General features: G+C 41.8%; 1 protein-coding gene and 1 non-coding gene across 2 annotated transcripts in view; both read left to right on the plus strand.

Moving 5' to 3' along the window:
* The window catches only part of ETV5 (ETS variant transcription factor 5), a 58,117-nt gene extending 55,312 nt beyond the window's left edge, over positions 1–2,805 (plus strand). The window contains exon 13 of the mRNA XM_070406633.1: positions 264–2,805. Within this exon, the coding sequence (XP_070262734.1) occupies positions 264–485 (222 nt within the window). The 3' untranslated portion in view covers positions 486–2,805. The remainder of the gene's footprint in view (positions 1–263) is intronic.
* A 1,752-nt stretch (positions 2,806–4,557) lies between these two features.
* On the plus strand, positions 4,558–4,664 carry LOC139004508 (U6 spliceosomal RNA). Its single transcript, XR_011470390.1, has one exon. It is a non-coding gene; the product is annotated as a U6 spliceosomal RNA (small nuclear RNA).
* The last annotated feature ends 21,502 nt before the right edge of the window (positions 4,665–26,166 follow it).

Genomic DNA, 26,166 nt, shown 5'->3' on the forward strand with positions numbered 1-26,166 from the left:
ACAGTGAGCCCATCTAGTGTGAATATGAAATTCAGATATCTCAACTGCTGAGCTGTGGTGTCAACACAACACTTGACAGGTAGCAGGTCCCCAAGATTTATCAAAATAAATCTGCATGATTTGGATAATCAGTTACTAATGAGCCTCCTTTGGTCCCTGGCTTCCTGAGAGCTTGGTGACTTAGAAATATATCATTATTCTTCCCTTGGTCCCCACCATGCCCTGTTCCAGCTGGGCCTTATTAGGTGTGTTTTCTCTCTCAGGTGGCTGGGGAGCGATACGTCTACAAGTTTGTCTGTGACCCGGATGCCCTTTTCTCCATGGCCTTCCCTGACAACCAGCGCCCGTTCCTGAAAGCAGAGTCTGAGTGCCACCTCAACGAGGAGGATACCCTGCCACTGACCCACTTTGAAGACAACCCTGCTTACCTCCTGGACATGGATCGCTGCAGCAGCCTCCCCTATGCTGAAGGCTTCGCTTACTAAGTTTCTGAATGGCTGAGCGGCCAAACCCTAGAGCTAGCAGTTCCCATTCAGGCAAATGAGGGCAGTGGTTTTGTTTGTGTTTTTGGCTGTTCCTAAAACTTGCCCTTTGAGTATTATCTGGAGAACCCAAGCTGTCTCTGGATTGGCACCCTTAAAGACAGACACCTTGGCTGGGGAGTGGGAACAGGGAGGGGCAGAGAAACCTCCAAAAGGCTGGTGCCTCAGCTCTGATCCTGACAGGGTTTCTGGGAAGAGATTGCAATGGAACCTTCTTCCCATGGACAATATATGCAAAGCAATACCTTGTTCAGGTTAGTACCCACAGACTGGGGGAGAGTGTGACAATCTGCATCGATCACGAACTACTAAATGCCTTTACATAGAAGGGCTCTGATTTGCACAATTTATTGAAAATGAAACCACAAACCCAAAGGACAGTAGGTAGGCTAAGTTGGGGAGGCTCAAACCACGAAGGGTTAAAAATATATCATAAAATTCAGAGAGCTCATCTAGCTCAATCTGTAATGTTTCTCCTTGGTCTAGAAAGAAGGGGGGAAGTCAGAACAGCTGTTACCCACTCCATGGTTCTCAAATAATTAGCATTGCTACTCCTGGGAACCTTCTGGCCATGTGGTCACCAAGTAGAACAAGCCCCCTTTTCTCTTCCCAGTCACATGGCTCTGTGCGGATGGCTTTAATTTTAGGAGAAGGGTGATTAACACTTTGACAGTATTTTGTTTTGCTTTGATTTGGGGGATTGTTTTGTTTTGGTGGTTGTTTTGGAAAAACAGTTTATAAACTGATTTTTGTAGTTTTGGTATTTAAAGCAAAAAAAACAACAAAAAAAACACACCAAACCTTTTGGTAACTGCACTGCATCCCTTAGATGGGGCAGTGCCGACTTGTGAAGACGCTGCAGCTTGAAAGGGGCTTTGTGGGGGCTTCCCCTCAGCCGTGTACAAGCCCACTTTACTGCCCACTTTGTGCTTTCTGCACCAGACAGCCTGACGGAACACTTGCACCTGAGTTGTACATTTTCGAGGTGTGCGGGGCAGCCTGAACACACCGCTTAGATTCTATGTGTATAGTTCCCCACTGTCTCTAACACGCCCTCTCTGGAAAGCAAATGTACATAATACATGTCATGTCCATTCGGAACCTGGTCACCTGGTGGGAACCCAGGGGACGCACCCCTGGGTATGACTGATGACAACTTCCGTTTCATCAGTTTGTTTTGTTTTTCCTTTTTCTTTCATTCTTGGACTTTAAACCCTGCATATGATTCCATAGGGTTTGAGACTTACATGTGACACTGACAGGTAAACAGTGCTAGCATTTTCGTTTCCTGCCACCTTAAAAAAATAAAATAAAAAGCTTATCTGGTTGCTGTATTATATTGAAGTTTTAAACAACCCAGCTAAAGCTATGTGGAAGCTGAGCTCAATGTAGAGGAAAAGTACATTAGGAAGGAGGTGGTAGCACCTCGCTGCTGCCGGCCTGCTCTGTTGACTCTGCTCCCGTGACACTTAGCGCTGAGAACTGTGCTGCTACACGCGTAGGACAGCGTGGGCTCCGCGAGGGTGACACCTGCCATGAATTGTTTTCCTTTGGATGGAGCACTCCACAGTCAAATGGTCCCCCCCCCCCCCCCCATGACCGGCAGCACATTTGTGAAGAGGGTCACTGGGGTAAGGGGTGTATTTTATAGCTATGGAAACATAAGGTTTTCCTCTGTCGGAAGCTACTTAAGCCCACAAAGGTGTTGAACCTATAGCTTGGGCCTTCATTAGCATTGTACTCTAATCAAAGGACTCTTTTTCAAACCATATTTATAGCTTTCTAACCTACACATAGTCTATATACATAGATGCATATTTTATCCCCAGCTGGCTAGAGATTTATTTGTTGTAAATGCTGTATAGGATTTGTTTTTCCTTTCTTTGCTTATCCTGGTTTGGGTTTTTTGGGTTGGTTTGGTTTTTTTAATGGGTGTATGCTATCTTAGCAAGAATGAAAATAATCGCGTAGCCTGAGCTCCCCCTCCCTGCTGTAACCGCGTGGCCTGTGCTGTCAGGGGCGTAGGATGGAGGCATCACCGTTGCATTCCCATCGGACTCATGCACCTCCCGGAGGGTTTTATTTTTGTTTGTTTGTTTGTTTTGGTTTGCTTCTCTTCCAGAGTGTGGAAAGTCTACAGTGCAGAAAGGCTTTAACCTGCCAGTTGATTTGAAATACTTCCCCCTGCGCAGGGCCGTATGCATCCTGCCAAGCTGCGTTATATTCTGTACTGTGTACAATAAAGAAGTTTGCTTTCAGTTTACCAAGTGTCTGAAACCCGCCTCTTTCTTGCCCTCTGTGTCTGATTTTAAAGCAAGCAGAAGCCACTTGGCTATGTCTCTTTCTCTCTCCCCCTCTCTCCCTCTCTCGTCTCTCAACTGTTGAGCGTTACCCAGGATTGTGGAGGTGAGAGTAGTGTAGGGAACTGTTACCTAGAAATAGAGAACACAGCTGCTCTTTGGCCTCACCTCTTAAACTCTGGCTGAAAATGTGATCCAAAGGAGAGGAGGAAGAGGTTCTTTTCCCAGCCAGTGGTGAGCTGAGGCCACCCCATCCCGTTGAGCCCACCTACTCACCAACACTTTAGTATTTTTTAAAAGATATTTTTATTGATTTTATAGAGGGAGAGAGAGATAGAAACTTCAATGATGAGAGAAAATCATTGATTGCCTGCCTCCTGCACGACCCACACTGGGGATCGAGCCTACAACCCAGGCTTGTGCCCTTACTGGGAATCAAACCATGATTTGGTTAACCACTGAGCCATGCCAGTCGGGCAACACTTAGTATTTTTTAAAACATAGCTCGTGTCTGGGCTCTGAGTTGTGTAAAAAAGATTACTAACTAGCCAGGACTTAGAGTTCCAGAATGACTCTAGCTCAGCCTCTTACACCGATACTTTTGAAAACCAGTAAAAACTCAAGAAGATCATTTATTTCCTAATTTTCCTGAAATAAGTTTTGATCTTAAAAGTAAAAATTTTACTAATAGTTGGTCCCTCGAGAACAACAACAGCAAAAACTTAGGGAAGTCTTGCCTGCTTTGTTTTTTCTGACCCTGCAGCAGTGCAAAAATCGTCCAAATTTGTCTTTTTCTCATGGGTTCACTTGGGAAAAGTCTGGGACAAAATAAAGTTTGCAGGGTTGTGTGCAGTATTATGCCTGTTGGTGTTCCCATTTCAGCCTTTTTCCGCAGCTTACCTGGGGCTTTTCAGGACTCCTGTTACAGTAGAGGAATAAGTAGAGCCTTTTTTCAAGCCTATAACAGAAGGCTTTCTGTAAGTTTATCTACTTTCTCTCTTAAGGGCATTTTACAAGCCCTTAAGTGTAAAAACATCTGAGACCGAATGGGTGCACAGCCGCTTGAATGAGAGCTTGTGAGGAATGAATGTCTGCCACATAAACCCATTAGCTCGGACAGATTAAGATGCTTGGGGAGAAGGCAGAGGAGCCCAGGACAAAGCAGCTCTGCCTCAGCTTCACCATGATAAGGCTTTGACAATCAGCATCCCATTATTCATGGGCTCATTATCCAGCCCGGGCCCAGACCCAGATCGTTAACCTAACTCGGGAGGTCACCAAACACTGGGCCGCCCTTTTCATGCTGGGCGCTAGGATAAGGAAGCCCAGAAAATGTGAAGTTTACTCTTCATCGAGGTCCCTTTTCACCAGCCAAGCCAAGGAAACAATGCTTATTCAGTTGTTCAATGACAAAGAGGTAGTGTGAGGGCAAAAGAATGCGCTTTTGAAAGCCAGAGTATGTGTAGAATCTAAATTCTAATGCAGCTGGGACAAATGTAAACGAATGTGGGAGAAAAACATTCATGTTTCCAGTTGGTTGGAAACCTTGGACAGACAGTTTGTTGCCCAGTGGTACAGGTGGCTGGAGCTCAGTGTGTGGCCTCTCAAACACAAGCAAAAAGGGAGTGGGAGTAGAGAGAAAAATCATCAGTTCTAACATATGAAAGCATTAATTTTATTCAGCATATATATTGTACTTAAAATAGAGGGTGGGGGTGCTGGCTTCGGCAGCACATAGACTAAAATTAGAACGATACAGAGAAGATTAGCATGGCCCCTGCGCAAGGATGACACGCAAATTTGTGAAGCGTTCCATATATAAAAAAAAAAAATAGAGGGTGGGGATGAGAGTACCACACAGATAAGCCCCGGAGTCCTTTTGATCTCGGCAAATAATGCTCGTGTCCCATTCAGGAGGGGCCCCTTGCATGGCCAGCCTTCCCTTAGCTCCTCGAATTTAAGAGCTGGCTCTACACCCGCCTGGGTTTGTTGACCTTGGCAGTGAACCTCAGATAGCTAACCTTTGGATAGCACTTTACAGTTTACAGAGCACTGTTTCATTCCCATTATCTTTTTGGCAGACTTTCTTAAATGGTAACACTTTGTTGAAATTGAAAATACGGCTGTTAGCCTCCAAAATTACTCTCTTGGAGTGTTCACCGTGGCTACTCTGGAAAGAGGACTAGACACTGGGAGGCAGGACACGGATTCTGGCCCCAGCTCTGAGGTTGACTGGATTAACTAGATGATCGCTGGGCCATCCTGGCCTAAGCTTCTGAATTGAAAATAGATTGTAGGGGAGCAAGACCAAGTAGTCGGCTATTATAGTAATCCAGGTGAAGTGAGATAGTGGCTTTATCCAGGGCATAAGGAGGTCATAATTTGGATATATTGTATGGTAGAGCCAATAGGTTTTGGATGTGTAGAGACAAGGAAGTCAGTTGTGGCTCCAAGGTTTTTAGCCTGAGCACAAGTGTTGACGTTTCCATTTACTGAGAAGAAAAAGACTGAGGAGAAAAATTGGAGGTGGGAGTGGGGAAAGAACAGGCATTCTGTTTGGGACATATTGACTTTGAGGTGCCTCTTGTAAATCCAAATGGGAATGGCGATTTGGATATGCAAGTCTAGAGTTCAGGGGAGAGATCCAGGCCGGAAATAGAAATTAAGAGTCATCAATGTGTAAAGAGTATTTAAAGCTGAGACTGGATGAGATCACTAGGGAATAAGAATAGATTGAAAAAAAAAGTTTCCAGGACTGAGCCCTGAGGCACTCCAAGATTAAGGATAGGAGAGATGAAGAACCATCAGAGGAGACTGAAAAAGAATGGCTAATGAAATAGGAATAACCAGGAGGCTATTTCCAGAAGAACGGAGACACCAACTATGACAGGCGCTTCTGATGTGTACAGTAGGGTGAGGACTGGGACTAAATTAGTAATATGGAGGTCATGGATTACTTGCACAAGCCATTTCCATAAAGGGGGAGAGATAATAGACAGAACTGATCAATACTACTGGGATCCAAAGAAGGTTTGAGTTTGCTCTCAGTCTAGGACAAGGATCAGAGAAGGCTCATGGTTCCAAAATCTGGGTTTGAATTCAGCCCAGCCTCTTACTAGCCCTTCCATTTTCATTCTCTTAAAATCTGAAAGAGGCCCTGGAACCACTGCCAGGTATCCTGCCCAGAGAGTGTTTTGGTTTTTTTGTGTGCGTTTTTTTTTTTTTTTTTTTTGAGGATAAATGAGCAATTAAGATGCTATTATCACCACCTTTCCCATCTCCATGGGACTCTATTCTTGTTTGATGCTCAAATTGGTTTTTTTTTTTAGAAATGTTGTGTTTTTTAAATAGCTTTCTTTTTCATGTTACACAATTGGCATATGTTTTTTATAGAAAACCAGAAAAATAACATAGCCAAGTTAAAAACTATTCTAAAAATTCAACTAGAAATCACAGTTAACACTTTACTGCACATATTTCCAGATGGCTTTTTTTATATTGTTATTTTAACTTTAAAATGTGGTCATATTTATATCATACATAATTTTGTAAATTACTTTTTAAATAATATATTTGAACATACTAAGAAATATTCTCCTACAATACCTAGCTGCATGCTATTCCGAAGTACATATATAATATATTTAAGCAGTCCCCTTTACTAAAGATTTAAGGAACCACAAATATATATTCAAAACCAAGCCAAGTGATCTCCATCCAAAATCAAACAAACAAAAAAATAATTTGAGCACCAAATGTTGGCAAAGATACGACTCTGGGGGAGTATAAAATGCAACAACCACTTTGGAAAACTGTTTGGCAGTTTCTTATTAAGGTAAATATACATCTACCCTATGATCCAACAATTTCAATCTGAAATATTTACCCAAGACAGTTATAAACATGTGTTCACAAAGAGACCTCTGCAAGAATATGTTTAGAAGCTTTATTCACAATAGCCACCAAAAACAACCCAAATGCCCATCAACAGGAGATCAGATAGACAAGTTGTGGTATCCACATAGGAGAATACTGTACTACTCAGCAACAAGGAAGGAACAAACTATATGGTGATAGAATCAGAAAGCAGTAGCAGGGGATCGGTGGGCAGGAACTATTTGGAAAGGGGTGGAGGGAGGTTCTGTAGCAATAGAAATATTCTACATCTTGGCTTGGGTGATTGGTACATGTATGTTTGGCAGCACTTGGCAAACTGAACACCTGAACTCTGTGCATTTTATTTTATGTTAATTATTCCTCCAAATAATATTTGTAGTCATTTCTTGGGATAAAACCAAATTCCTTACCTTGGCCTTACAGGGTGAGTCCTTGCATATCTCTCCAGCTTCATCTTGCTACTTTCTCTCCTTTATGTTATACTAGAGGCCTGGTGCACGAATTCATGCACCAGTGAGGTCCCTCGGCCTGGCCTGCAGGATCAGGTCGAAAACAGCTCTCCGACATCTCCTGAGGAGTCCCAGATTGCGAGAGGGTGCAGGCCAGGCCAAGGGACCCCACTGGTGCATGATCAGGGCTGGGGAGGGATACGGAGGTTGGCTAGCCAGGAAGGGACCGCAGGAGGGCTCCAGGTCGAACTCCAGCAGCAAGCTAACCTACCGGTTGGAGTGTCTGCCCCCTGGTGGTCAGTGCACACCATAGCGAGCAGTTGAGCAGCCTTAGCATATCATTAGCATATTACACTTTGATTGGTTGAACAGATGACCAGACAACCAGACACTTGGCATATTAGGCTTTTATTACATAGGATGTTTAGCACCCTGCCTTCTTCTGGTGTCTCAACTATACCTTGCTCCCTCCTTGACACAAACTGTTCCCTAGACCTGAAACTTTACACCACCTCTGAGTCTATCCCTAACTTGATCCAGCTCAATCCCCACACATTCTTTTAACCTCAATTTGAAAGCCACCCCAGGGAAAATAATCAACTAATCTTGCAAGTAAATGAATAATTTTAATTTCCTGGCCTTCCTAGATACGATCTTATGTCCCAATATATGAGTGCTCTTCTTCAGCACTCACTAGTTTTGTGTGTGTGTGTTCATATCCCATCTCACAATTCTTAATTATTCACATATTTGAAAAGTTAGTTGATTGTCTTCTCCAATAGACTGTAAATTTCATGAAGGCAGGACCATGCCTCTTATGCTAACTGCTTGATCTCTAAAGTAAGTAATTAAGAAATATCTATTGGATGAATAAACATAATAATGAACATCTTTATTTATTTGTGACTTTCAGGATAAATTCCAGGAAGATAGATTGTTTGGGCAAAGGGTAGGCACATTTCAAAGCTATTTATATGAACTGCAAAAGGCTCACCAAAAAGTCTGTATTAATTTGTACTTGTTTCAACAGGAGACTACTGGTTCTCACAACCTTTGTCTACACTGGACATTATTTATGTTTATACATCTATTTGCCATTCCTTCTCTTCTTTACTGAATTCAAATATTATTTACTGGGTACCTATTAATACCATGTACCAAGACAGATGTTGAGAATTCAATAATGAATTATAGCAGCAGTTTTGACATTTTTGGCTTACATACCCTATAAAAGAATTTTGAAAAGCTAGGTATCCTTTAGCACTATTTTAAGTTGACATTAAACATTTTCCATCATATTTTTTAAAGTTGAAAAGGATAGCCCAGCCAGGTGGCTCAGTTGGTTGGAGCATCATCTCATACACCAAAAAGTTTTTGGGTTCGATTCCCAGTCAGGACACATACCTAGGTTGCAGGTTCAATCCACAGTTGGAGCACATACAGGAAGCAACCTATCAATGTCTCTCTCTCTTTCTCTTTCTCTCTCTCTCTCTCCTTCTTCCCTCTCTAAAATCAATGAACATATCCTCAGATGAGGATTTTTTTAAGTAGAAAATGGTATAACTTTCAATTTATTGCAAATTCTGTCTTTTAAAATGTAATTATTCCAATTTAATAATGCATTCTATTTATATTAGCAATTTAATTGCCACCATCACTAAATTATCACCATTAATTATCACCAAATACACAATCTCTTTTTTAAAATGTTTTATCTTTTTTCACAATCTCTTTAACAGACTTTTGTCACTCCTTTTTATCCTTAAACTCATATTTTCATGTATGTCCCCAAAAGAATTTTATCCTACTACAATAATACATTTTTGTGCTTGGAAGCCTTTATCCTACTTTTTTTATCTTGCTCTAACATACTTATATACAACAAAATATTTTAAATCATTTCCTTTGATGGTATGACTTCACAAGTTAAAAATTAATTTGCATTGAGTGATTATTACAATTATCAGTTCATAATTGATCAAAACAGCATAAATATATAACCAAATCTTATATGTAATTATTAAACATAAAAAGTAGAAATTTGACAGAAATTAATCTCTCAGTGATCTCATTGGGATGGGAGTGTTATTGGTTTTTCCATATGTTCACTACAAGAATGAGATAGGGCTTAGCACGAGTTCTATTTCTAATTTCAATTTTACGTAAATGCTGTTATACCATGTGACAGAGAATGCCAGCTGTTGACCAAAATAACTTTTCTTTTCTCCCTTGGTAATAAGATTGTAGCCAAATGTGTGACTGGCTATATTCCCCAGCGTCCCTTGTATTGTAGCTTACTGCTTATTAATATTTTGCCTCTCAGCTCAAATTCACCCTTTTTGTTTGCTCTGTGAAACGGATCTGGGCCCTTTAAACGTTTTTCCTTTGCTAGCTGGCACTGAAGCTTTGTCAGTAGAGGGCATTAGAGTGACTTTGAAGGAGAAGAGGGTTTTATTAGTTCCTGTGTGCAGGTTCCTGAAGTGATAACAGCTTCCTCAGTGTCCAGCTCCTGCAGTGCCCAGCCGCCAGCAGCTTCCCCCCAGATAGTTTTGTAGCAAAGTGCCTTGAGCAGCTTAGATTTCCAGCAAGTTCCACCAGCCAGGCATTTCTCTGCCCTCCAGTGAGCCATAGCCCTGCCATCTAGTACAGTAAAGGATTAACTTACCAGGCTCACATTGTCCAAATCCTGCACATTCCAAGAAAAATTTGGCCTTTGCCTGGCTCCTGGAATATAACTGTCAAGCCCTTGGAATATCCTATCTGGGAATAGTGCATTGGGCCTATGCTATGTTAATCTATGCTAACAATGTGGTTTATGGTAGGGGACCTTGGGCTACAAGGTATCAGTTGACCTCTGGAAGGGCTGGAGACTAAGTAACTAAGGTCAGCCATGTGGACCAGCCCTCATAGAAACCCTAAACACCAAGGCATGGTGAGATTCCCAATTGGCAATACTTCATGGATGTTTTCACACATCATTGCTGGGAGAATAAATGCTGTCCATCTGACTCCACTGAGAGGGAACAATGGGAGCTGCAACTGACTCCACCCTATGTGCCTTTTGCTTTGCTGATTTTAATCTATCTGTATCCTTTCACTGTAAAAAAACAAACAAACAAAAAACACGCTTTTCTGAGTTTGTGCCTGTCTCACAAATCATTGAATCTGCAGGTGATACACCTCTCTCTAAAGTTTGCATCTCAGCCTTGAGAGGCGAAGAGAGAAGAGGAGAAAGTAGAGACTCTTCCTTAGGCACTCTGTCCCAGCCCTGAGTGAATATCTGTTCTCTATATCTGCCATCCCTTTATTCCTGAGCTGCCGATTCCTGGTCATACCAATCGCCTGTTACAGTTAGTAATTCTTCATATTAAACTTTCCCTATTCAAATTACTTTGTGGTTTTCCTCTCCTGATTGGACCCAGATAGACACAGGGGTCATGTTACTTGTTCTCTCTAAACAGAAGTAATGTGTGCTATTTCTGGGCTATTAAGAAAGCAGGTACACCACTGTGCACCCTTCCAGTTCGATGTAGATGATGACAAGACCTGAGGGCTGTTGGAGGCACAAGCCTGGGCCTCTGATTCACCACCTGCTGGAGAGCATCTGCCGATTAAGAAATAAACTTTGATTATGTTTGAACCACATTTGAGTCTATTTGTAATACCCATTTAACCTACCCTAACTAACATACTTTGTTCACATAAACAAGTGCTTAGGAATGGAAAGAGTAGTGTATATGTGTTTCTAAATACAAATGCCACTCCATTCTTCTAAGTTCTGTGCCAAAATTTACATACTGATCTTTCATTAGAAACTAGAGGCCGATGCATGAAATTCGTGCCTGGGGAGGGGGGACAGTGGGTCCCTCAGCCCAGCCTGCACCCTCTCGAAATCCGGGACCCTTCAGGGGATGTCCGACTGCCAGTTTAGGCCAGGGATCAGGCCTAAACCGACAGTCAGACATCCCTCTTGCAATCCGGGACCACTGGCTCCAAACCACTCGCCTGCCTGCCTCATCACCCATAACCACTCTGCCTGCCTGCCTGATTGCCCCTAATCACTCTGCCTGCCTGCCTGATTGCCCCTAACTGCTTGCCTGCCTGCCTGATCACCCTTAACCATTCACCTGCCTGCCTAATCACCCCTAACTGCTCACCTGCCTGCCTGATCACCCTTAATCACCTCTGCCTCAGCTCCTGCTGCTGTGGCTTCATCCAAAAGGACGTCCAGAATGACGTCCAGAAGGTTGTTCAGATGTCCGGGCTAATTAGCATATTATACTTTTATTATTATAGATTATCTTAAATGACCTATCAATTGACAACTCTATTAGGTGCCCCTTCAGTTTGTTGGAAAAAAAATAGAAATTATTTAACTTACAAAAATAGAAAGTTACCAGTCACTAAAATTTAATCATTATTCCATTTCTGAGAAGTATACCAAAAAGATTTTAACACATCTTAGCTACCAAATGACTCTTTTTTATTTTTTAATATATTTTATTGATTTTTTACAGAGAGGAAGGGAGAGGGATAGAGAGTTAGAAACATCGATCAGCTGCCTCCTGCACACTCCCTACTGGGGATGTGCCCGCAACCAAGGTACATGCCCTTGACCGGAATCGAACCTGGGACCCTTGAGTCCGCAGGCTGACGCTCTATCCACTGAGCCAAACCGGTTAGGGCCAAATGACTCTTATGTCAGTGGTTCTCAAAGTGTGGATTCCAGGCAAGCTGTCATATTATCTAGCAACGTGTTAGAGATAAACATTCTCAGGCCCTACCTCAGACCTACTGAATCAGAAATTCTGGGGATGGACTCAGCAATCTGTTTTATGAACAAGCCCTCTAAGGGATTCCGATGCATTGCTCAAGTTTGAGAATCACTGCTGTACACTTGCCTGTAACTCTTTCCCTTGGATTTGTATTTAATCTGATAGTTTCCAAAAGTGTTAACATAATTACATACATCCCATGATTTTCCCCACATTCTCTTATTTAAAGGTAACTCCTAGATTTCACGCACACTCAGGGCAAGGGGATGACACAAGGAGAGAACACCAGGAAGCAAGGATCATTGGGACCCTCTTAAATCTTGTGGGCCACATTACTAAGTAGTTTTGTTTAAATACCTTTGTTTTATCATATGATTTCATTATTTTTGTTTCATTCTTGAGCTACAAATGGTGGTGGTCCCTAGAAGCCCAAGCTTACACTCTTATCACTTCAAGTCCAACAGAAAAAAAACTATCTCCTTTGAAATAATACCAAGTTTTATCAAAACTTCAGAGATTCCATTTAGAACATTCAATAATAAGCAGTCTGGAAAATGTTTACTAGGACATTTTTGGCAAAGTTGGGCCTCATGTTCAAACCAATCAGCCAAAACAGACCACAACCTACTTTCCATCAGAAAGAGTCTGATGTTATCTTTTAATTCAAATAAATATTTTAGTATAAAGAATAATATACAAAACTTGAAATAATACATTTGCAGCATATTATGTAAGAAAGATTATTAAAAGCAGTCAGGTCAAGATCAAACTGATGCAGATCTAATATAACTCATCATATTCTAGTTACCAAAACAAGATGATAGTGATAGGCTTCATTACTTTGTAATTATGTGTGGCTAAAGTTATCAATTATTATTAATGTGAGGAGTATTACTGAAGGCAAGGTACTCCTTCAGTAAATGGGTGTCCATGTGGGTATTGAACTCTGGTGGACAGCTTTGGGGATAATGCATTTAAAAAGCCAAAATAGCTCCATTAATTTCATTAGACTTTATGATTAAATTTTCCATGTATTTAATGAAAAAGAAAGGTATATACTGCTAAGACTAATTGGTCCAGCAGCTAGCATATAATTTTATTTTTTGTTAATAGGAACTGGAAAATCTTATTATAAGCTGAAATAAGATGAGTATTGACCATAATTGTAATGCACATTTCATAATATGATTTGACAGAATAGGTTTGAACTATTTTATTGAACGATGCACAACATCTTCAAAAGCACATGAGATTTTTATATAGTGTATATTTTGTGTGCTTGTGTGAAGGATAGTTTATTTTGCTTACAGATTTATTTATCTTTTTATTTTAAGTCTATGAAAGGTCAAAAGAATAATATAATGAACACATGCAAACATTTCCCTTAAATTCATCTATCCTCCTATCTGTTTATATACTTTTTAATGAAAAGTATATAAAATGCAAGCTCCTAAGTGCAATGACATTTCTCTAGGCCTATTATCTGGTAAAATGTCTCACAAGCTGGATTTGTCTGATATTTTCTCATGATTGGATTTAGATGAAATGTTTTGGCAGGAATATGACTTAAGAGTTATTGTACACTTCCTAGCACATCACTTTAAGAGGAGCGTGATATCAGTTTGCCCCAGTATTACTGATGCTGAGTTTGATCACTTGTTAAGTGGTGATGCCAGTTCTTTCTATTATAAAAGTACTCCCCCCCCCCCATGTCATTAAGAAGTAACCTGTTCCCCAACTAAATTTTACCCCATGTTTTTATCATCCTCTGATGATCTTGCCTGAATAAATAAATATACACATTGGTGGTTGCTCAATGTTGATTTTCTGGTATATCTTGAAAGGTGAGTTGATCCAAAAACTTTGCGGGTCCAGTTAAAAGAATCAACACCCTGAAATCTGTATTGCTTCCGTTGTTAAGAGAGACCACTCCTTCCAGTGAGTGACAGCTCCTGGGGATGAGTGATGGGACTAGATGAAAATCTCACCTCTTAGGTGAGATTCCCCAGAAGCAGAGTCTGAGATTGGGGTTCTGCTCAACCTATTCATTGGAAAATATCCTCAGAAGAGGGGGAAATAAAAGTAGTAGGAAAGGGCAAGGGAGAAAAGTTAAGCAAGAAGGCTCTAGAACACAGTCCCACTTTGAGAAAAGAGAATTGGCCTTTTTTTATTCCATGCCAGTCAGTCATTGGCAGAGTATGGGTTGGTCAGAGTCATAGCCTCCCTTGTAGTAAGGCTCCTGTATGAGCAACAGCAATTCCCTAAAGAAGTGGACAGCTAAGAACTGTTATCAGCTAACACTCACAGCAACATTCAAATTTAAATGTTTTTAAACACCAAGTTAACTAAACAAAAGACATCTGAAAACCAAGTTTCTCTAATTTATGACCCTTGGAATAAATAAATAAGTCAATGGAACAGATTTAGAGGAATAAATTTATATAAGAATTTTCCATACAATAAAAACATTTCAAGTCAATGGGTTATTTTTTCAGTTGGGGGTCTTTTGATAAGTCAAAAACCCCAGTTTTGTGTGTGTGTGTGTGTGTGTGTGTGTGTGTGTGTGTACAAGAATAGACAAAAATAGGTTTACAGTGGTTTGTATGGAAAAAGACATGCAAATTATGATTTTTAACTCAAAAGAATGTCACAATGGCACAGTGCACTTAGGTACAATCTCATAAGTGCTCAAATTACCAGCTTTCATTATTTATATACTAGAGGCCCGGTACACAAAAATTTGTGCACTCGGGGGGGGGAGGGGGGGGTCCCTCAGCCCGGCCTGTGCCCTCTCGCAGTCTGGGACCCCTCAGGAGATAACGACCTGCTGGCTTAGGCCTGCTCCCGGGTGGCAGAGGGCAGGCCCAATCCCTAGGGGCAGCCCCTGGTCGGGCTCAGAGCAGGGCTGATTGGGGTGTTGGGGCACCGCCCCCTGTCATGCACAGAGCAGGACGGATTGGGAGGTTGCGATGCCACCCCTAGTCACGCTCAGGGTACAGCCGATTGGGGGGTTGGGGCACCGACCCCTGTCACACTCAAGGCAGGGTCGATGGGGAGGTTGCGGCGCCACCCCCTGTCACGCACAGAGCAGGGCCGATCAGGGGGTTGGGGCGCTGCCCCCTGTCACTCACAGAGCAGGGCGGATCAGGGGGTTGGGGCACCACCACTATCACACTCAGGGAAGGGCCGATGGGGAGGTTATGGCTCTACCCCATCACACACAGAGCAGGGCCCTTGGGGGGGGTTGGGGTGCCGCACCCTGTCACACACAGAGCAGGGCCGATCAGGGGGTTAGGGCGCTGCACCCTGTCACACACACAGCCGCAGGGCAATCAGGGGGTTGGGGAGCTCCCCCCTATCAGGCACAGAGCAGGGCTGATCAGGGGTTTGGGGCACCTCCCCCTGTCATGAACAGAGCAGGGCGGATAGGGAGGTTGTGGCCCCGCCCCCTGTCACACACAGAGCCGCAGGGAGATCAGGGGGCTTGGGCGCTGCCCCCTGTCATGCTGATCCCGGTGCCGGGAGGCATATTACCCTTTTACTATATAGGATAGAGGCCTGGTGCACTGGTGGGGGCCGGCTGGTTTGCCCTGAAGGGTGTCCTGGATCAGGGTGGGGGTCCCCACTGGGGTGCCTGGCCAGCCTGGATGAGGGGATGATGGCTGTTTGCATCTGGTCACACACCCTTCAGGGTGGGGGTCCCCACTGGGGTGCCTGGCCAGTCTGGGTGAGGGGCTGAGAGCCGTTTTCTGGCTGGCGGGTGACTGAAGCTCCCAACCGCTCCTTTTTTTCTTTTTTTTTTATTCTGGGCCAGCTTTAGCTCTGAGGCTTGGCTCCAGCTCTGAGGCCTCGGCTGCTGAAAGCAGGTATCTGGTTTGGGTTCTATAATCGAAACACTGTTTCAACTCCAGCTCTGAGATCCCGGCTGGCTGAAAGCATGTTTCTGGGGTTTTGTTTAGCTTCTATATTTGTAACAATGTTTCAAACTGCAAGCTCAGAGGCCGGCAGTGGCAGGCAGGGAACGTTGGAGTCATCTGTCACTGAAGCAAGCAAGCCTCATGTTCGCTTCAAGCTGCCTGGCTGCCGGCCGCCATCTTGGCTGGCAGTTAATTTGCATATCATCCTGATTAGCCAATGGGAAGGGTAGCAGAGGTATGGCTAATTACCATGTTTCTCTTTTATTAGATAGGACTAGAGGCCCAGTGCACGAAATTCATGCACCTGGCGGGGGGGGGGGGGGGGGGGTTGTCCCTCAGCCCAGCCTGCACCCTCTCCAATCTGGGACCATCGGGCCTAAACCGGCAGTCGGACATCTCTCTCACAATCCGGGACTGCTGGTTCCCAACCGCTCGCCTGCCTGCCAGCCTGATCACCCCCTAACCACTCCCCTGCCAGTCTGATTGATGCCTAACTGCTCCCCTGCCAGCCCGATTGCCCCTAACTGCACTCCCCTGCTGGCCTGGTCACCCCCAAATGCCCTTCCCTGCTGGCCTGGTCACTCCTAACTACCCTCCCCTGCCGACCTGGTTGCCCCTAACTGCCCCCCGTGCTGGCCTGATTGCTCACAACTGCCCTCCCATGCCAGCCATCTTGTGGCTGTGGGTGCCTCCATGTTTGAGGGCATGGCAGTCAATTAGCATATTCCCTCCTTATTGGCCGTGAGCACCGCCATCTTTGCAGCCTGCTGCTCAGTCATTTGGTCATCCCTCACTAAACCCCTGCCGGCCTGGTTGTTACCAATACCTAGTGTCTTTGCATTATACAACACTCTCCTTTTCATTGTATATGCTTAATTCTTGAGCTACACATGGCAGTAGTCCCTAGAAGCTCAAACTTACAGTCTTATAACTTCAAGTCCAACAGAAAAAAAAAACTATCTCCTTTGAAATAATACCAATCAAAGTCTTAGAGCTGAGTCTTCTTGACTCTGATTGTCCTAGCTTTGGTTATGTCCCATTCCTGAACCAATGACTATGGCCAAGATTTATTTATTTACTCAACCCTGGAGCAGGAGTTAGTAGTGTCAGTTCCAGAAAACTATATGGACCGAGAGGTGGTTACTCAAGAAAAATAGAGGGACTGTTATTAAGAGAAGAGGCAAAGGATTCTGGCCAGGAGGCAAAAATAACAGATGTCTTCTATAACTGATTATTCAATAAAGATGTTTAGATATCTGATAAGCCAACTGCAAAGACCAAGGTTGGACAATTGGGAGTGAAGCTAGGCACTTACTCACTCTTTACATCACAATAGATTCCAGATGATTTAAACATTTTTATGTAAAAAACAAAACCACAAAAGTACTGGAAGAAAGCATGACTAAATAATTTTAAAAGCTAGAAGCAGAGATAGTCTCATTAAGCATGACACAAGATACAGAAACCATAAAGGATAATATTGATAAAATTTGACCACATAAAGTCTTAAAAGCTTTCTACATAAAAAATACCACACTGAATGAGATAAGGAAGATCTACAATGAAGATATAATAGTTATGAAAATCTATACACCAAGTAATGTAACAATGGTCATCATATATAGCATAAATTATAAAAGACACAAGAAGAAAGAGACACAAACACATTAGTAGGATACTTTAATTCATCCTTTTAGTCTGTGACAGATCAAGTGGATAAATGATGAGAGAGATTTTATAAGGATAATTATTAGTAAGGAAGTTCTGATAGATAAAATTTCAACTCTTTACCCTGAAAATAAAATGAAAAACAATACATTTCCTTTTCCTCCAAGGGCCCATGAAACATTCACAAAATGGGACTATGTATTGGGTCATAAGAAGACATTCTCAGATCAATGTACAATAAAACCAGTAATAATAAGAAAATAAAAAGAATGTTAAAATTCTGTCTCAAACACTTCTTGGATTTAAGGGAAAATAACTAAAGTTGTAATCAATCTAGAAATAATAATAATGAAAACAACATATTAAAACCTATGAACATTGTTCAGAAGAAATTTCATATCTTTATAAGCATCTGGCTCCAAAATTAGAAAAAGAACAACAAAATAAACTATAGGAGAGTAGGAAAAAAAGAATATATCAGTGTTTTAGAAAACAGAAAAATAGTAGGAATAAGAATAAATAAGAGCAATAAATAAATTAAAGAAAAATAATAAAATGTAAAGTATATATTTATAAGTTTTTATTAAATTAAATAAGAGAGTGCATGAGCATAAATGTGGTAAAATGTAAACATCTGAGAAAACTGGGTGAAAAGTATGTGGAAATTCTTTACACTATTCTTATAATTTCTTAAACAGCTTTTCTTGTGATGAGGAAGTAGAGATAAGTTGGCCAAAGGTTTGGGTGGTTTTTGTTTTTTTTAATGACAGAAACCTGGGCATATTTAAATATCCATGGCAAGATGCCAGTAGTGGGGAAAGGGTGAAGAATGGGGGAGAGAGAGAGTGCAAGGATGAGAGAGAATCGAAAGAATGAGTAGATGCTTATGACTATAAAACAATATATGTGCAATGCAGAAAATTTGGTAAAAATAGAAAGATATATATTAAAGAATACAAACCATGAATCATATCAAGACCTAATATGAAGGTTCATTGCTGGAGGCATTTCAGGTGCAGGCAGGACAGAGGGAGGCCTGGAGGACAGAGGCAGAGAGGAGGCCTCAGAGGCCCTCTGGATTTGCTCACTCATTTCATAGATGGGAAAACTGAGGTTTAGAGACATGAAAGTATTTTCTTTAGATTACAGAGCTAGTTAAGGGCAAACATCCTTTTCTAACTCCTGATCCAATGCTCATTCCACTTTATAGGAACTATCACTGAAGTTTCCAGTGGTTGTCAACCACGGCAGACACTGTCCCTGGAAGCACTGGTAGATGTGTGGGAGCCTTTTTGATTATTATAGGACAAGGGGATGCTATTGTCCTTGAATGGATGGGGAGTAAAGATGTTAAACTTTCTACAGTGATCCAGGAAGTTCTGTACAATGAAGACTGTACTATCCAAAGACCAACTGCACCTATGTTAGGAACACTTACAGGAGCTGTGCCCAGAAACCAGGCTTCTGGGGTCAGGTCCAGCCCACTGTTATTGTGCTATGTGACTGGGAAAGTCACCAATCCTCCTCATTCATTTTGAAAATCAGCATTTTATACCAGATGGGAACTCACATCCTTCAGCCTCTGACTTGCCCAGATTCTGTCATCACATTTGGTTGGCCCCTCAAAGGAGGCCAACGGTGGTCAGCAGCAGATGCTGCCAATGACACACAGGTGCATGCAGAGTAAAACCCCAAACCCTTCACTTTGTCAGTCCCTTGGGCTCAGTGGCTTCACAGCTGAGCTAGATCTCTAGCATCTTAGATGATAACTATGCTCTTATTTGTAGAACTCTTTATAGCGTTACTAAGCATTTTCGCCTGCATTATTTCATTGTTCTCCCATTAGCCCTGTGAAGTAGTAGTTGTTACAACTCCAATTTTATAAATGAGAGAAACTAGATTCAGAGTACAAATGACTTGTCTCAGATAACTGGGTCAGTAATTGAAAGATGGAGCTGAGTAAAGGCCTGTCTTCTGAGGCCAAATCCAAAACACTTTTCAGCCCCTCTCCATGCCCTAATGGCAAGTGCTGGATTTTTTTTTTTTTTTTACCTGCTCCCTTTGGTCCAGGCTGTGCAATGATTTCCACTCCCCCATCCTCCTTCTCTCAGGCCACTATTTTCACTTGGGTTAGAAATTAACTGGAGAGCAAGCAAGAGAACCACAAGCTTGCTCTTAGCTTCCTTAGGAAACAGCTTTCTAACATCAACAATAGATGGTTAATCTATAATAATAAAAGCATAATATGCTAATTCAGGGGTCCTCAAACTATGGCCCGCAGGCCACATGCGGCCCGCCGAAAACATTTATGCGGCCCTCGGGGTGTTTTTGCCGCCGCTGCCTGTTGCTTAGCAGCCAACTAGTTTTTTTTTTAAACTATAGTCCGGCCCTCCAACGGTCTGAGGGACAGTGAACTGGCCCCCTGTTTAAAAAGTTTGAGGACCCCTGTAATTTAGACAAGACAGCCGATCGACCTTCCGGATGTCCTTCCAGACAACCTTCTGGACGAAGCCAGAGCTGTGAGGGCCGAGCCCTTTGTACGAATTTCATGCATCGGGCCTCTAGTTATTTATAAAGTAGTGAGCTCTCTGTCACTAGGGTGTTTAAGAAGACAGTGGATGACTATCTGGCAAGGACGTGGTAGAGAAGATTCCTGATTTGCAAATTCAAAAGATCTCTGGAGTCCCTTCCAAATTTGAGAGCAGAGGACTCTGCGCTTAGGGAGACAGCATGGTTCGGAAGCTGACTGGGCAGAGGACCAGGCTGTGGAACAGAATCAAGTCTGGAGAAGGAAAGAAAGAAAAAAACTCTTAAAGTGATTGTGAAGCAGATTCTTTTCTTCCAAGAAAAAGACTGGAGCCCCAACAGGGATGGAGAGACAAACTGGGTTGATGCCTAAAAAGGAAGTTAGGGGAAATGTCAGTATTTCTCAAATAGCCTTGTACAGAAAATGTGTCAACAAACACCCAGCCAAACTTCCCCGACTACAACTCAGGCATCACAGACGAGAAACAGAGGAGCAGTCTCTTGAGAGAAAAGCACTTGAATTGAGTTAAAAATATATTAAATTCACAATCAGTCAAAAATGCTAAAGGCCCACAGAATATCTTTAGAGCAGACTTCTTCCATTTCCCTGAAAGTGGGATTCTTTTTAAAACATTATCTGAATCAACATTTGGGGGTGGAGGGTGGGAAGGACAGGCCTTGCAGTGGGAAATCGGCATTTCATCATTTAGTCGGAGCAGTATTTTGATTGCAATTCCAGAGGGAATTCTGGGGACTACCTCTGTTCTTACAATGGAAACCAAGTCCTAAATTATCTTTGCAGCCTGGCAGCCTGATGTAATAAATAGCTTCAGGTGAAAAAGGGATTCACATTTACAATAAACAACAGAATGCCTTTTCCCCCCAAAATTCTTTAGAAATCTTGTTCAACCCCTTTCAACCATGGGTACACTTGAATATGTTTAGAAAAAAAACCAGGTTTTAAAATAACTCCTTCTCTTATATCTGTAAAACATAGAGAAAATACACATGCAACCAAAACAGGAAATAAATGTGATATGTTTATCCACCACCCCAAAATAAGCATTTTAGTATGTCTACTAGATTTTTAAAAAATATATGTTTATTGATTTCAGAGAGGAAAGGAGAGGGAGAGAGAGATAACAACATCAATAATGAGAGAGAATCATTGATTAGCTGCCTCTTACACACCCCCCACTGGGGACTGAGTGACATCCCTGGCATGTGCGCTGCCCAGGAATCGAACCATGACCTCCTGGTTCATAGGTTGACACTCAACTAGAGGCCCTACACACTGAGTCACACTGGTGGGATACGACTATATTTTTTAAAGTTTCATTTTAAGTTTTCGAATGGTTCAAAATCAAAGTGGCATTAAGAAGATATTCTTTGACAACTGTTGTCTCCACTTGACCTCCATCTATCATGTTTCCCACCCACTCCCAGGTGACCTCTTTTGAGTTGGTTATGTATCCTTCTAGTACAAACATAAATTCTAATTTTATACCTTTCTTACAACAAAAAGGTTGTATATACTACATCTAGCTTTTTGCACTTGAAAATATATCCTAGTTCACATTAAAATGGGATCATACTTTTTGTAACTTTCTTATTTGCTTAAGAATTTTTTATGGATATGTGTGCATATCATCAAATATTTTTCTAGAGTATAAGTTTTAAAGGATATGATGCTAGGAAAAAGCCCTGAGGTACTACTATGGCTGGGTTGTTTTTTGTTGTTGTTTTGTTGTTTTTGGGGGGGGGGGGGGTGGCCTCTCTTGGGATAATTTCTAGAAAAGGAAAGAAGAATGCTCTGGCTCCTGGAGTCAAGGCCTGTAAATGAGTTCTAGCTCAGCCAGTTGCCAGCTATGTGCACATAATGACTGAGGCAAGACAAGCTGGGAGCCTCAGTTCCCAGTATTTACACTTTCTCACCCACAATAATGCCAGCTTGGCCTCTAATCGAGACTGTGTGAGAATTAAATGAGACAGTGGTTAGGAAAAGACTATTCAATGTGAGGCAACAAGGAGTTAAAATGTTAACATACCTACACCATGCTCACAAAAATATTAACATACCTACACCATGCTCACAGCATACACCCTTGCATGTATGCACCAATGCATACACAAGTATTTACATTTCAATAGGGAACTCTTTTTGGTTACTGTTTTATGGCTTTTCAGTAAATAATTTTTCTCAAAACTCGAGTCTTCTAAAAACATTTTTCTTCTTACATATTTAATGTAAACACATTATAGAAAAATTAAGATGAGTAAATAAACAAAAAGGAGAAAACTGAAATAATATATAATTTATTTGCAAAATCCTCCCCAAATTTCCATATTTATGTGTATATGTGTGTACATGTGCATGTGTTTGTGCGCCTATACACACATATATACAATTTATAAAACTGAGCTCATATTGTATATTGTTTGTGCAATCTCCTATTTCCACTCAGCATATTACATATATTGTTCCATATTCATAAACATCTTTATTGTCACTAATAGTTACATAGAATTCTATTGCATTAATAAATATACTATACTTTGTCTAACCAATCCACTTTTGTTGGGAATTTAAGTTCCTTTGAGATTTTCATTATTATATATAATGCTATACTGGACCTCTTCATAGCCAAATGTTCATATACATTGAAGAAGTCAATGCAAAGGGAGTGCTGCATGTTTTATTTTATTCATTCAACAACTGCTCTGGAGCACCTACCATTCTCCGTGAACTGTCTAGGTCAGTGGTTCCCAACTATTTTTTGTCCATGCCCCACCTAAGTGGAACCAGCTGCCTGATGGCTCTTTTCACTTCGTCCCACAAATGCTCAATTGGATTGAGATCTGGTGATTGTGGGGGCCACCTAGGCAAGGTAAAGTCTCCCTGATGTTCTAGAAACCACTCCTGCACAATACGAGCACTGTGGCAAGGCACATTGTCTTGTTGGAAGAAGCCATCGCCATTGGGATATGCCATCAACATGATAGGATGAACTTGATCAGCAATGATACTTAGGTATGTTGTGCTATTCAGACGTTGTTCCACACGAATTAAAGGGCCCAAATCATGCCAGGAAACATGCCCCAAACCATAACACTGCCCCCACCAGCTTGAAGGGTTGTGCTCATGCATGTGGGATGCATGCTTTCATGCTGTTTCCGCCAAATTCTCACTCTGCCATCTGCATGATGCAACTGGAAACGTGATTCATCGCACCACATGACTTTTTTCCAATGCTCGACTGTCCAATCCTTGTGTTCCTATGAGAATTGGAGACGTTTTATCTTGGTAACTGCAGACAGCAAAGGTGTTCGAACAGGTCTTTGGCTTCCATATCCCATACGACGCAGTGTACGGCTAATTTGCCTACAAACGTCAGGTGGTCATAATGATCTGGCCACTCATAATAATATATATCCCACGTTCAAAGGCTGTTAAATCATGTTGTTTACCCATATCTTCAGAAAAAAATCACTTCTACTGTTGTAGTAAACAACCTGCTTCCCTATTTATAATGGTCTGGCCCTCTAGCAACTTCAGCGTGAAATTATAGCTAATTTGCCTACAAACGTCAGGTGGTCATAATAATCTGGCCACTCAGTGTATATTTTTATACTGTATATGAGGCCCCTAGAGCAGTGATGGCGAGCCTATGACACGTGTGTCAGAGGTGACACGCGAACTCATTTTTTTGGTTGATTTTTCTTTGTTAAATGGCATTTAAATATATAAAATAAATATCAAAAATATAAGTCTTTGTTTTACTATGGTTGCAAATATCAAAAAATTTCTATATGTGACACGGCACCAGAGTTAAGTTAGGGTTTTTCAAAATGCTGACACACTGAGCTCAAAAGGTTCACCATCACGGCCCTAGAGCCATAAGAAATGCAAAAAAATTCACTGTTAATAACTCATTCTTGAATTGCCCCCCTTAAAAGTTACCCCCCTGTGGGGCATGTGCCCCACATTGGGAACCACTGGTCGTGGTGCCAGAGTTACAAAGATGAATCTGTTTCAGGAACTGTTAATTTAAGAAAGAATACTGAAAAAATTATGGTTACATTTTGGATTTGCTGAACTCCTTAGGGTTCCTGGTGTGCCTAAAAGTCCCTTTCAAAACACTACATCTATTCCCTAACCCAGTGGTTCTCAACCTTGGCTGCACATTAGAATCACCTGGGAATCTTTTTAAAATCCTGATTTCTGGGCCTCATCCTCCAGAAATTCTGTTTCTTTGTTACTAATGTTGTGGCCCCACCCCATAACAAAGAAACAGAATTTTCAGAGGATGAGGCCCAGAAATCAGGATTTTAAAAAGATTCCCAGGTGATTCTAATGTGCAGCCAAGGTTGAGAACCACTGTGAATTGACCCTTTCTCTGCCTGGAAAACTTCTACTCATCTGTCAAGACCCAGTCCAAATCTCCCCTGCTCTGTGGAGCCTTCACTGACCCCGGAAGAAAGAATAAGTCTTTCCTGAAGAACTTTATGGCCCCAGAACACCTGTCCATATACCCTCCTATCTTTATCTCTCTCTGAAATGTAGGCTCCTTGAGGCTGGGGATTTATTATCTCCAGCTGTGCCCAGCAAGATCCCTAACACATAAATGTTCTCACTGAATAAATCACTAATACCATGTGCTTAGTAAAATTGGCAAAGAAGGGCTGTTAGCAAAGGCCCATGGCCAGCAACAGGTTTATGGAAAGGCTCAGCTGTCCTGGCCCATGCAGTGGGCCAGCTTTTTCCTATGTCCTTATTTTGTCACTCTCTCTTGACCCTGACTATATATATATATATATATATATATATATATATATATATATATAACTTTCAGAGAGGAAAGGAGAGGGAGAAAGAGATAGAAATGTCAATGATGAGACAGAATCATTGAGCGGCTGCCTCCTGCATGCCCTCCACTGGGGATTGAGCCCACAACCCAGCATATGCCCTTGACCGGAATGGAACCTGGGACCCTTCAGTCTACAGACTGATGCTCTATCCACTGAGCCAAACCAGCTAGGGCGGCCCTGACTATTGAAGACTTCACTCCTAAGTGTTTGGGCTCACTTAGGCACCTAAGGGGCAGCAGGGGCTCCCCAGGAACTAAAATTTTTATAATTAGGGGGAGTTTTTAAAGTATAATATACAAAATCATGAATATCCACTTAGGGATAAAATAATAATTATTTCAACCAAGAAAAGAAATCAACAAAACACAGATTTCAAAAGCTGACCAACATTACAAAATCCCTAAATGCCTGATGGACTTCTCTAATACTTATTAAATGTTTCAATTATTCTGAGAAAAATACACATTAACCTTAAATTAAGGAATACACAAGGATAATTCAAATGTACTTTATTTATTTATTTATTTATTTCAAAATATTTTATTGATTTTTGAGAGAGAGAGGAAGGGAGTGGGATATAGAGAAACATCAATAAGAGAGAAACATCATCGATCAGCTGCCTCCTGCACACTCCCCAGACTGCCCCCCGCCCCCCAGGGGATTGAGCCCACAACCTGGGCATATGCCCAAACCAGAAACCAAATCAGGGGCCTCTTGGTTCCTGGGTCGATGCTCAATCACTGAGCTACATCAGTCGGGCCAAATACACTTTTAAATGGCTACAATCTGGGGCAGGAAATATGCACCATGAGCCTCAGCATGCTGCAGGGCCAGAAAGTAAGGGAGTGCTCAAAACCCATGGCCAGATGTCAGAGGAACACAGGAGCTAACTGAGAGAGCTCCCAAGGGCCAAACCTGGAACAATTTAAGGAACAAAATAAATAAAGAAGTATTGGATTATAACCCAAACTACAAAATAAATATCCAGACTCCATATTCACAGAAATAAATGATTGAATAAGAGAGAGAGAGAGAGAGAGAGAGAGAGAAAGGAAAGAAATCTTTCAAGTAGAATTTCAAATGATTTATATAGATACTGCTCCCTCAAGGGAGGTTATATAACTCCCCATCCTTTAACTGTGGGCTGCACACAGTGATTTCCTTCCAAAGATTACAGTAGAGAAAGAGTGGGGTGGGAACAGTAATTGTATGGTGGAGAAACC

The sequence above is a fragment of the Myotis yumanensis genome, unplaced genomic scaffold (genome assembly GCF_028538775.1).
Source record: "Myotis yumanensis isolate MYYU_CA2020_CCGP unplaced genomic scaffold, mMyoYum1.0.hap1 SCAF_2, whole genome shotgun sequence".
NCBI lineage: Eukaryota > Metazoa > Chordata > Mammalia > Chiroptera > Vespertilionidae > Myotis > Myotis yumanensis.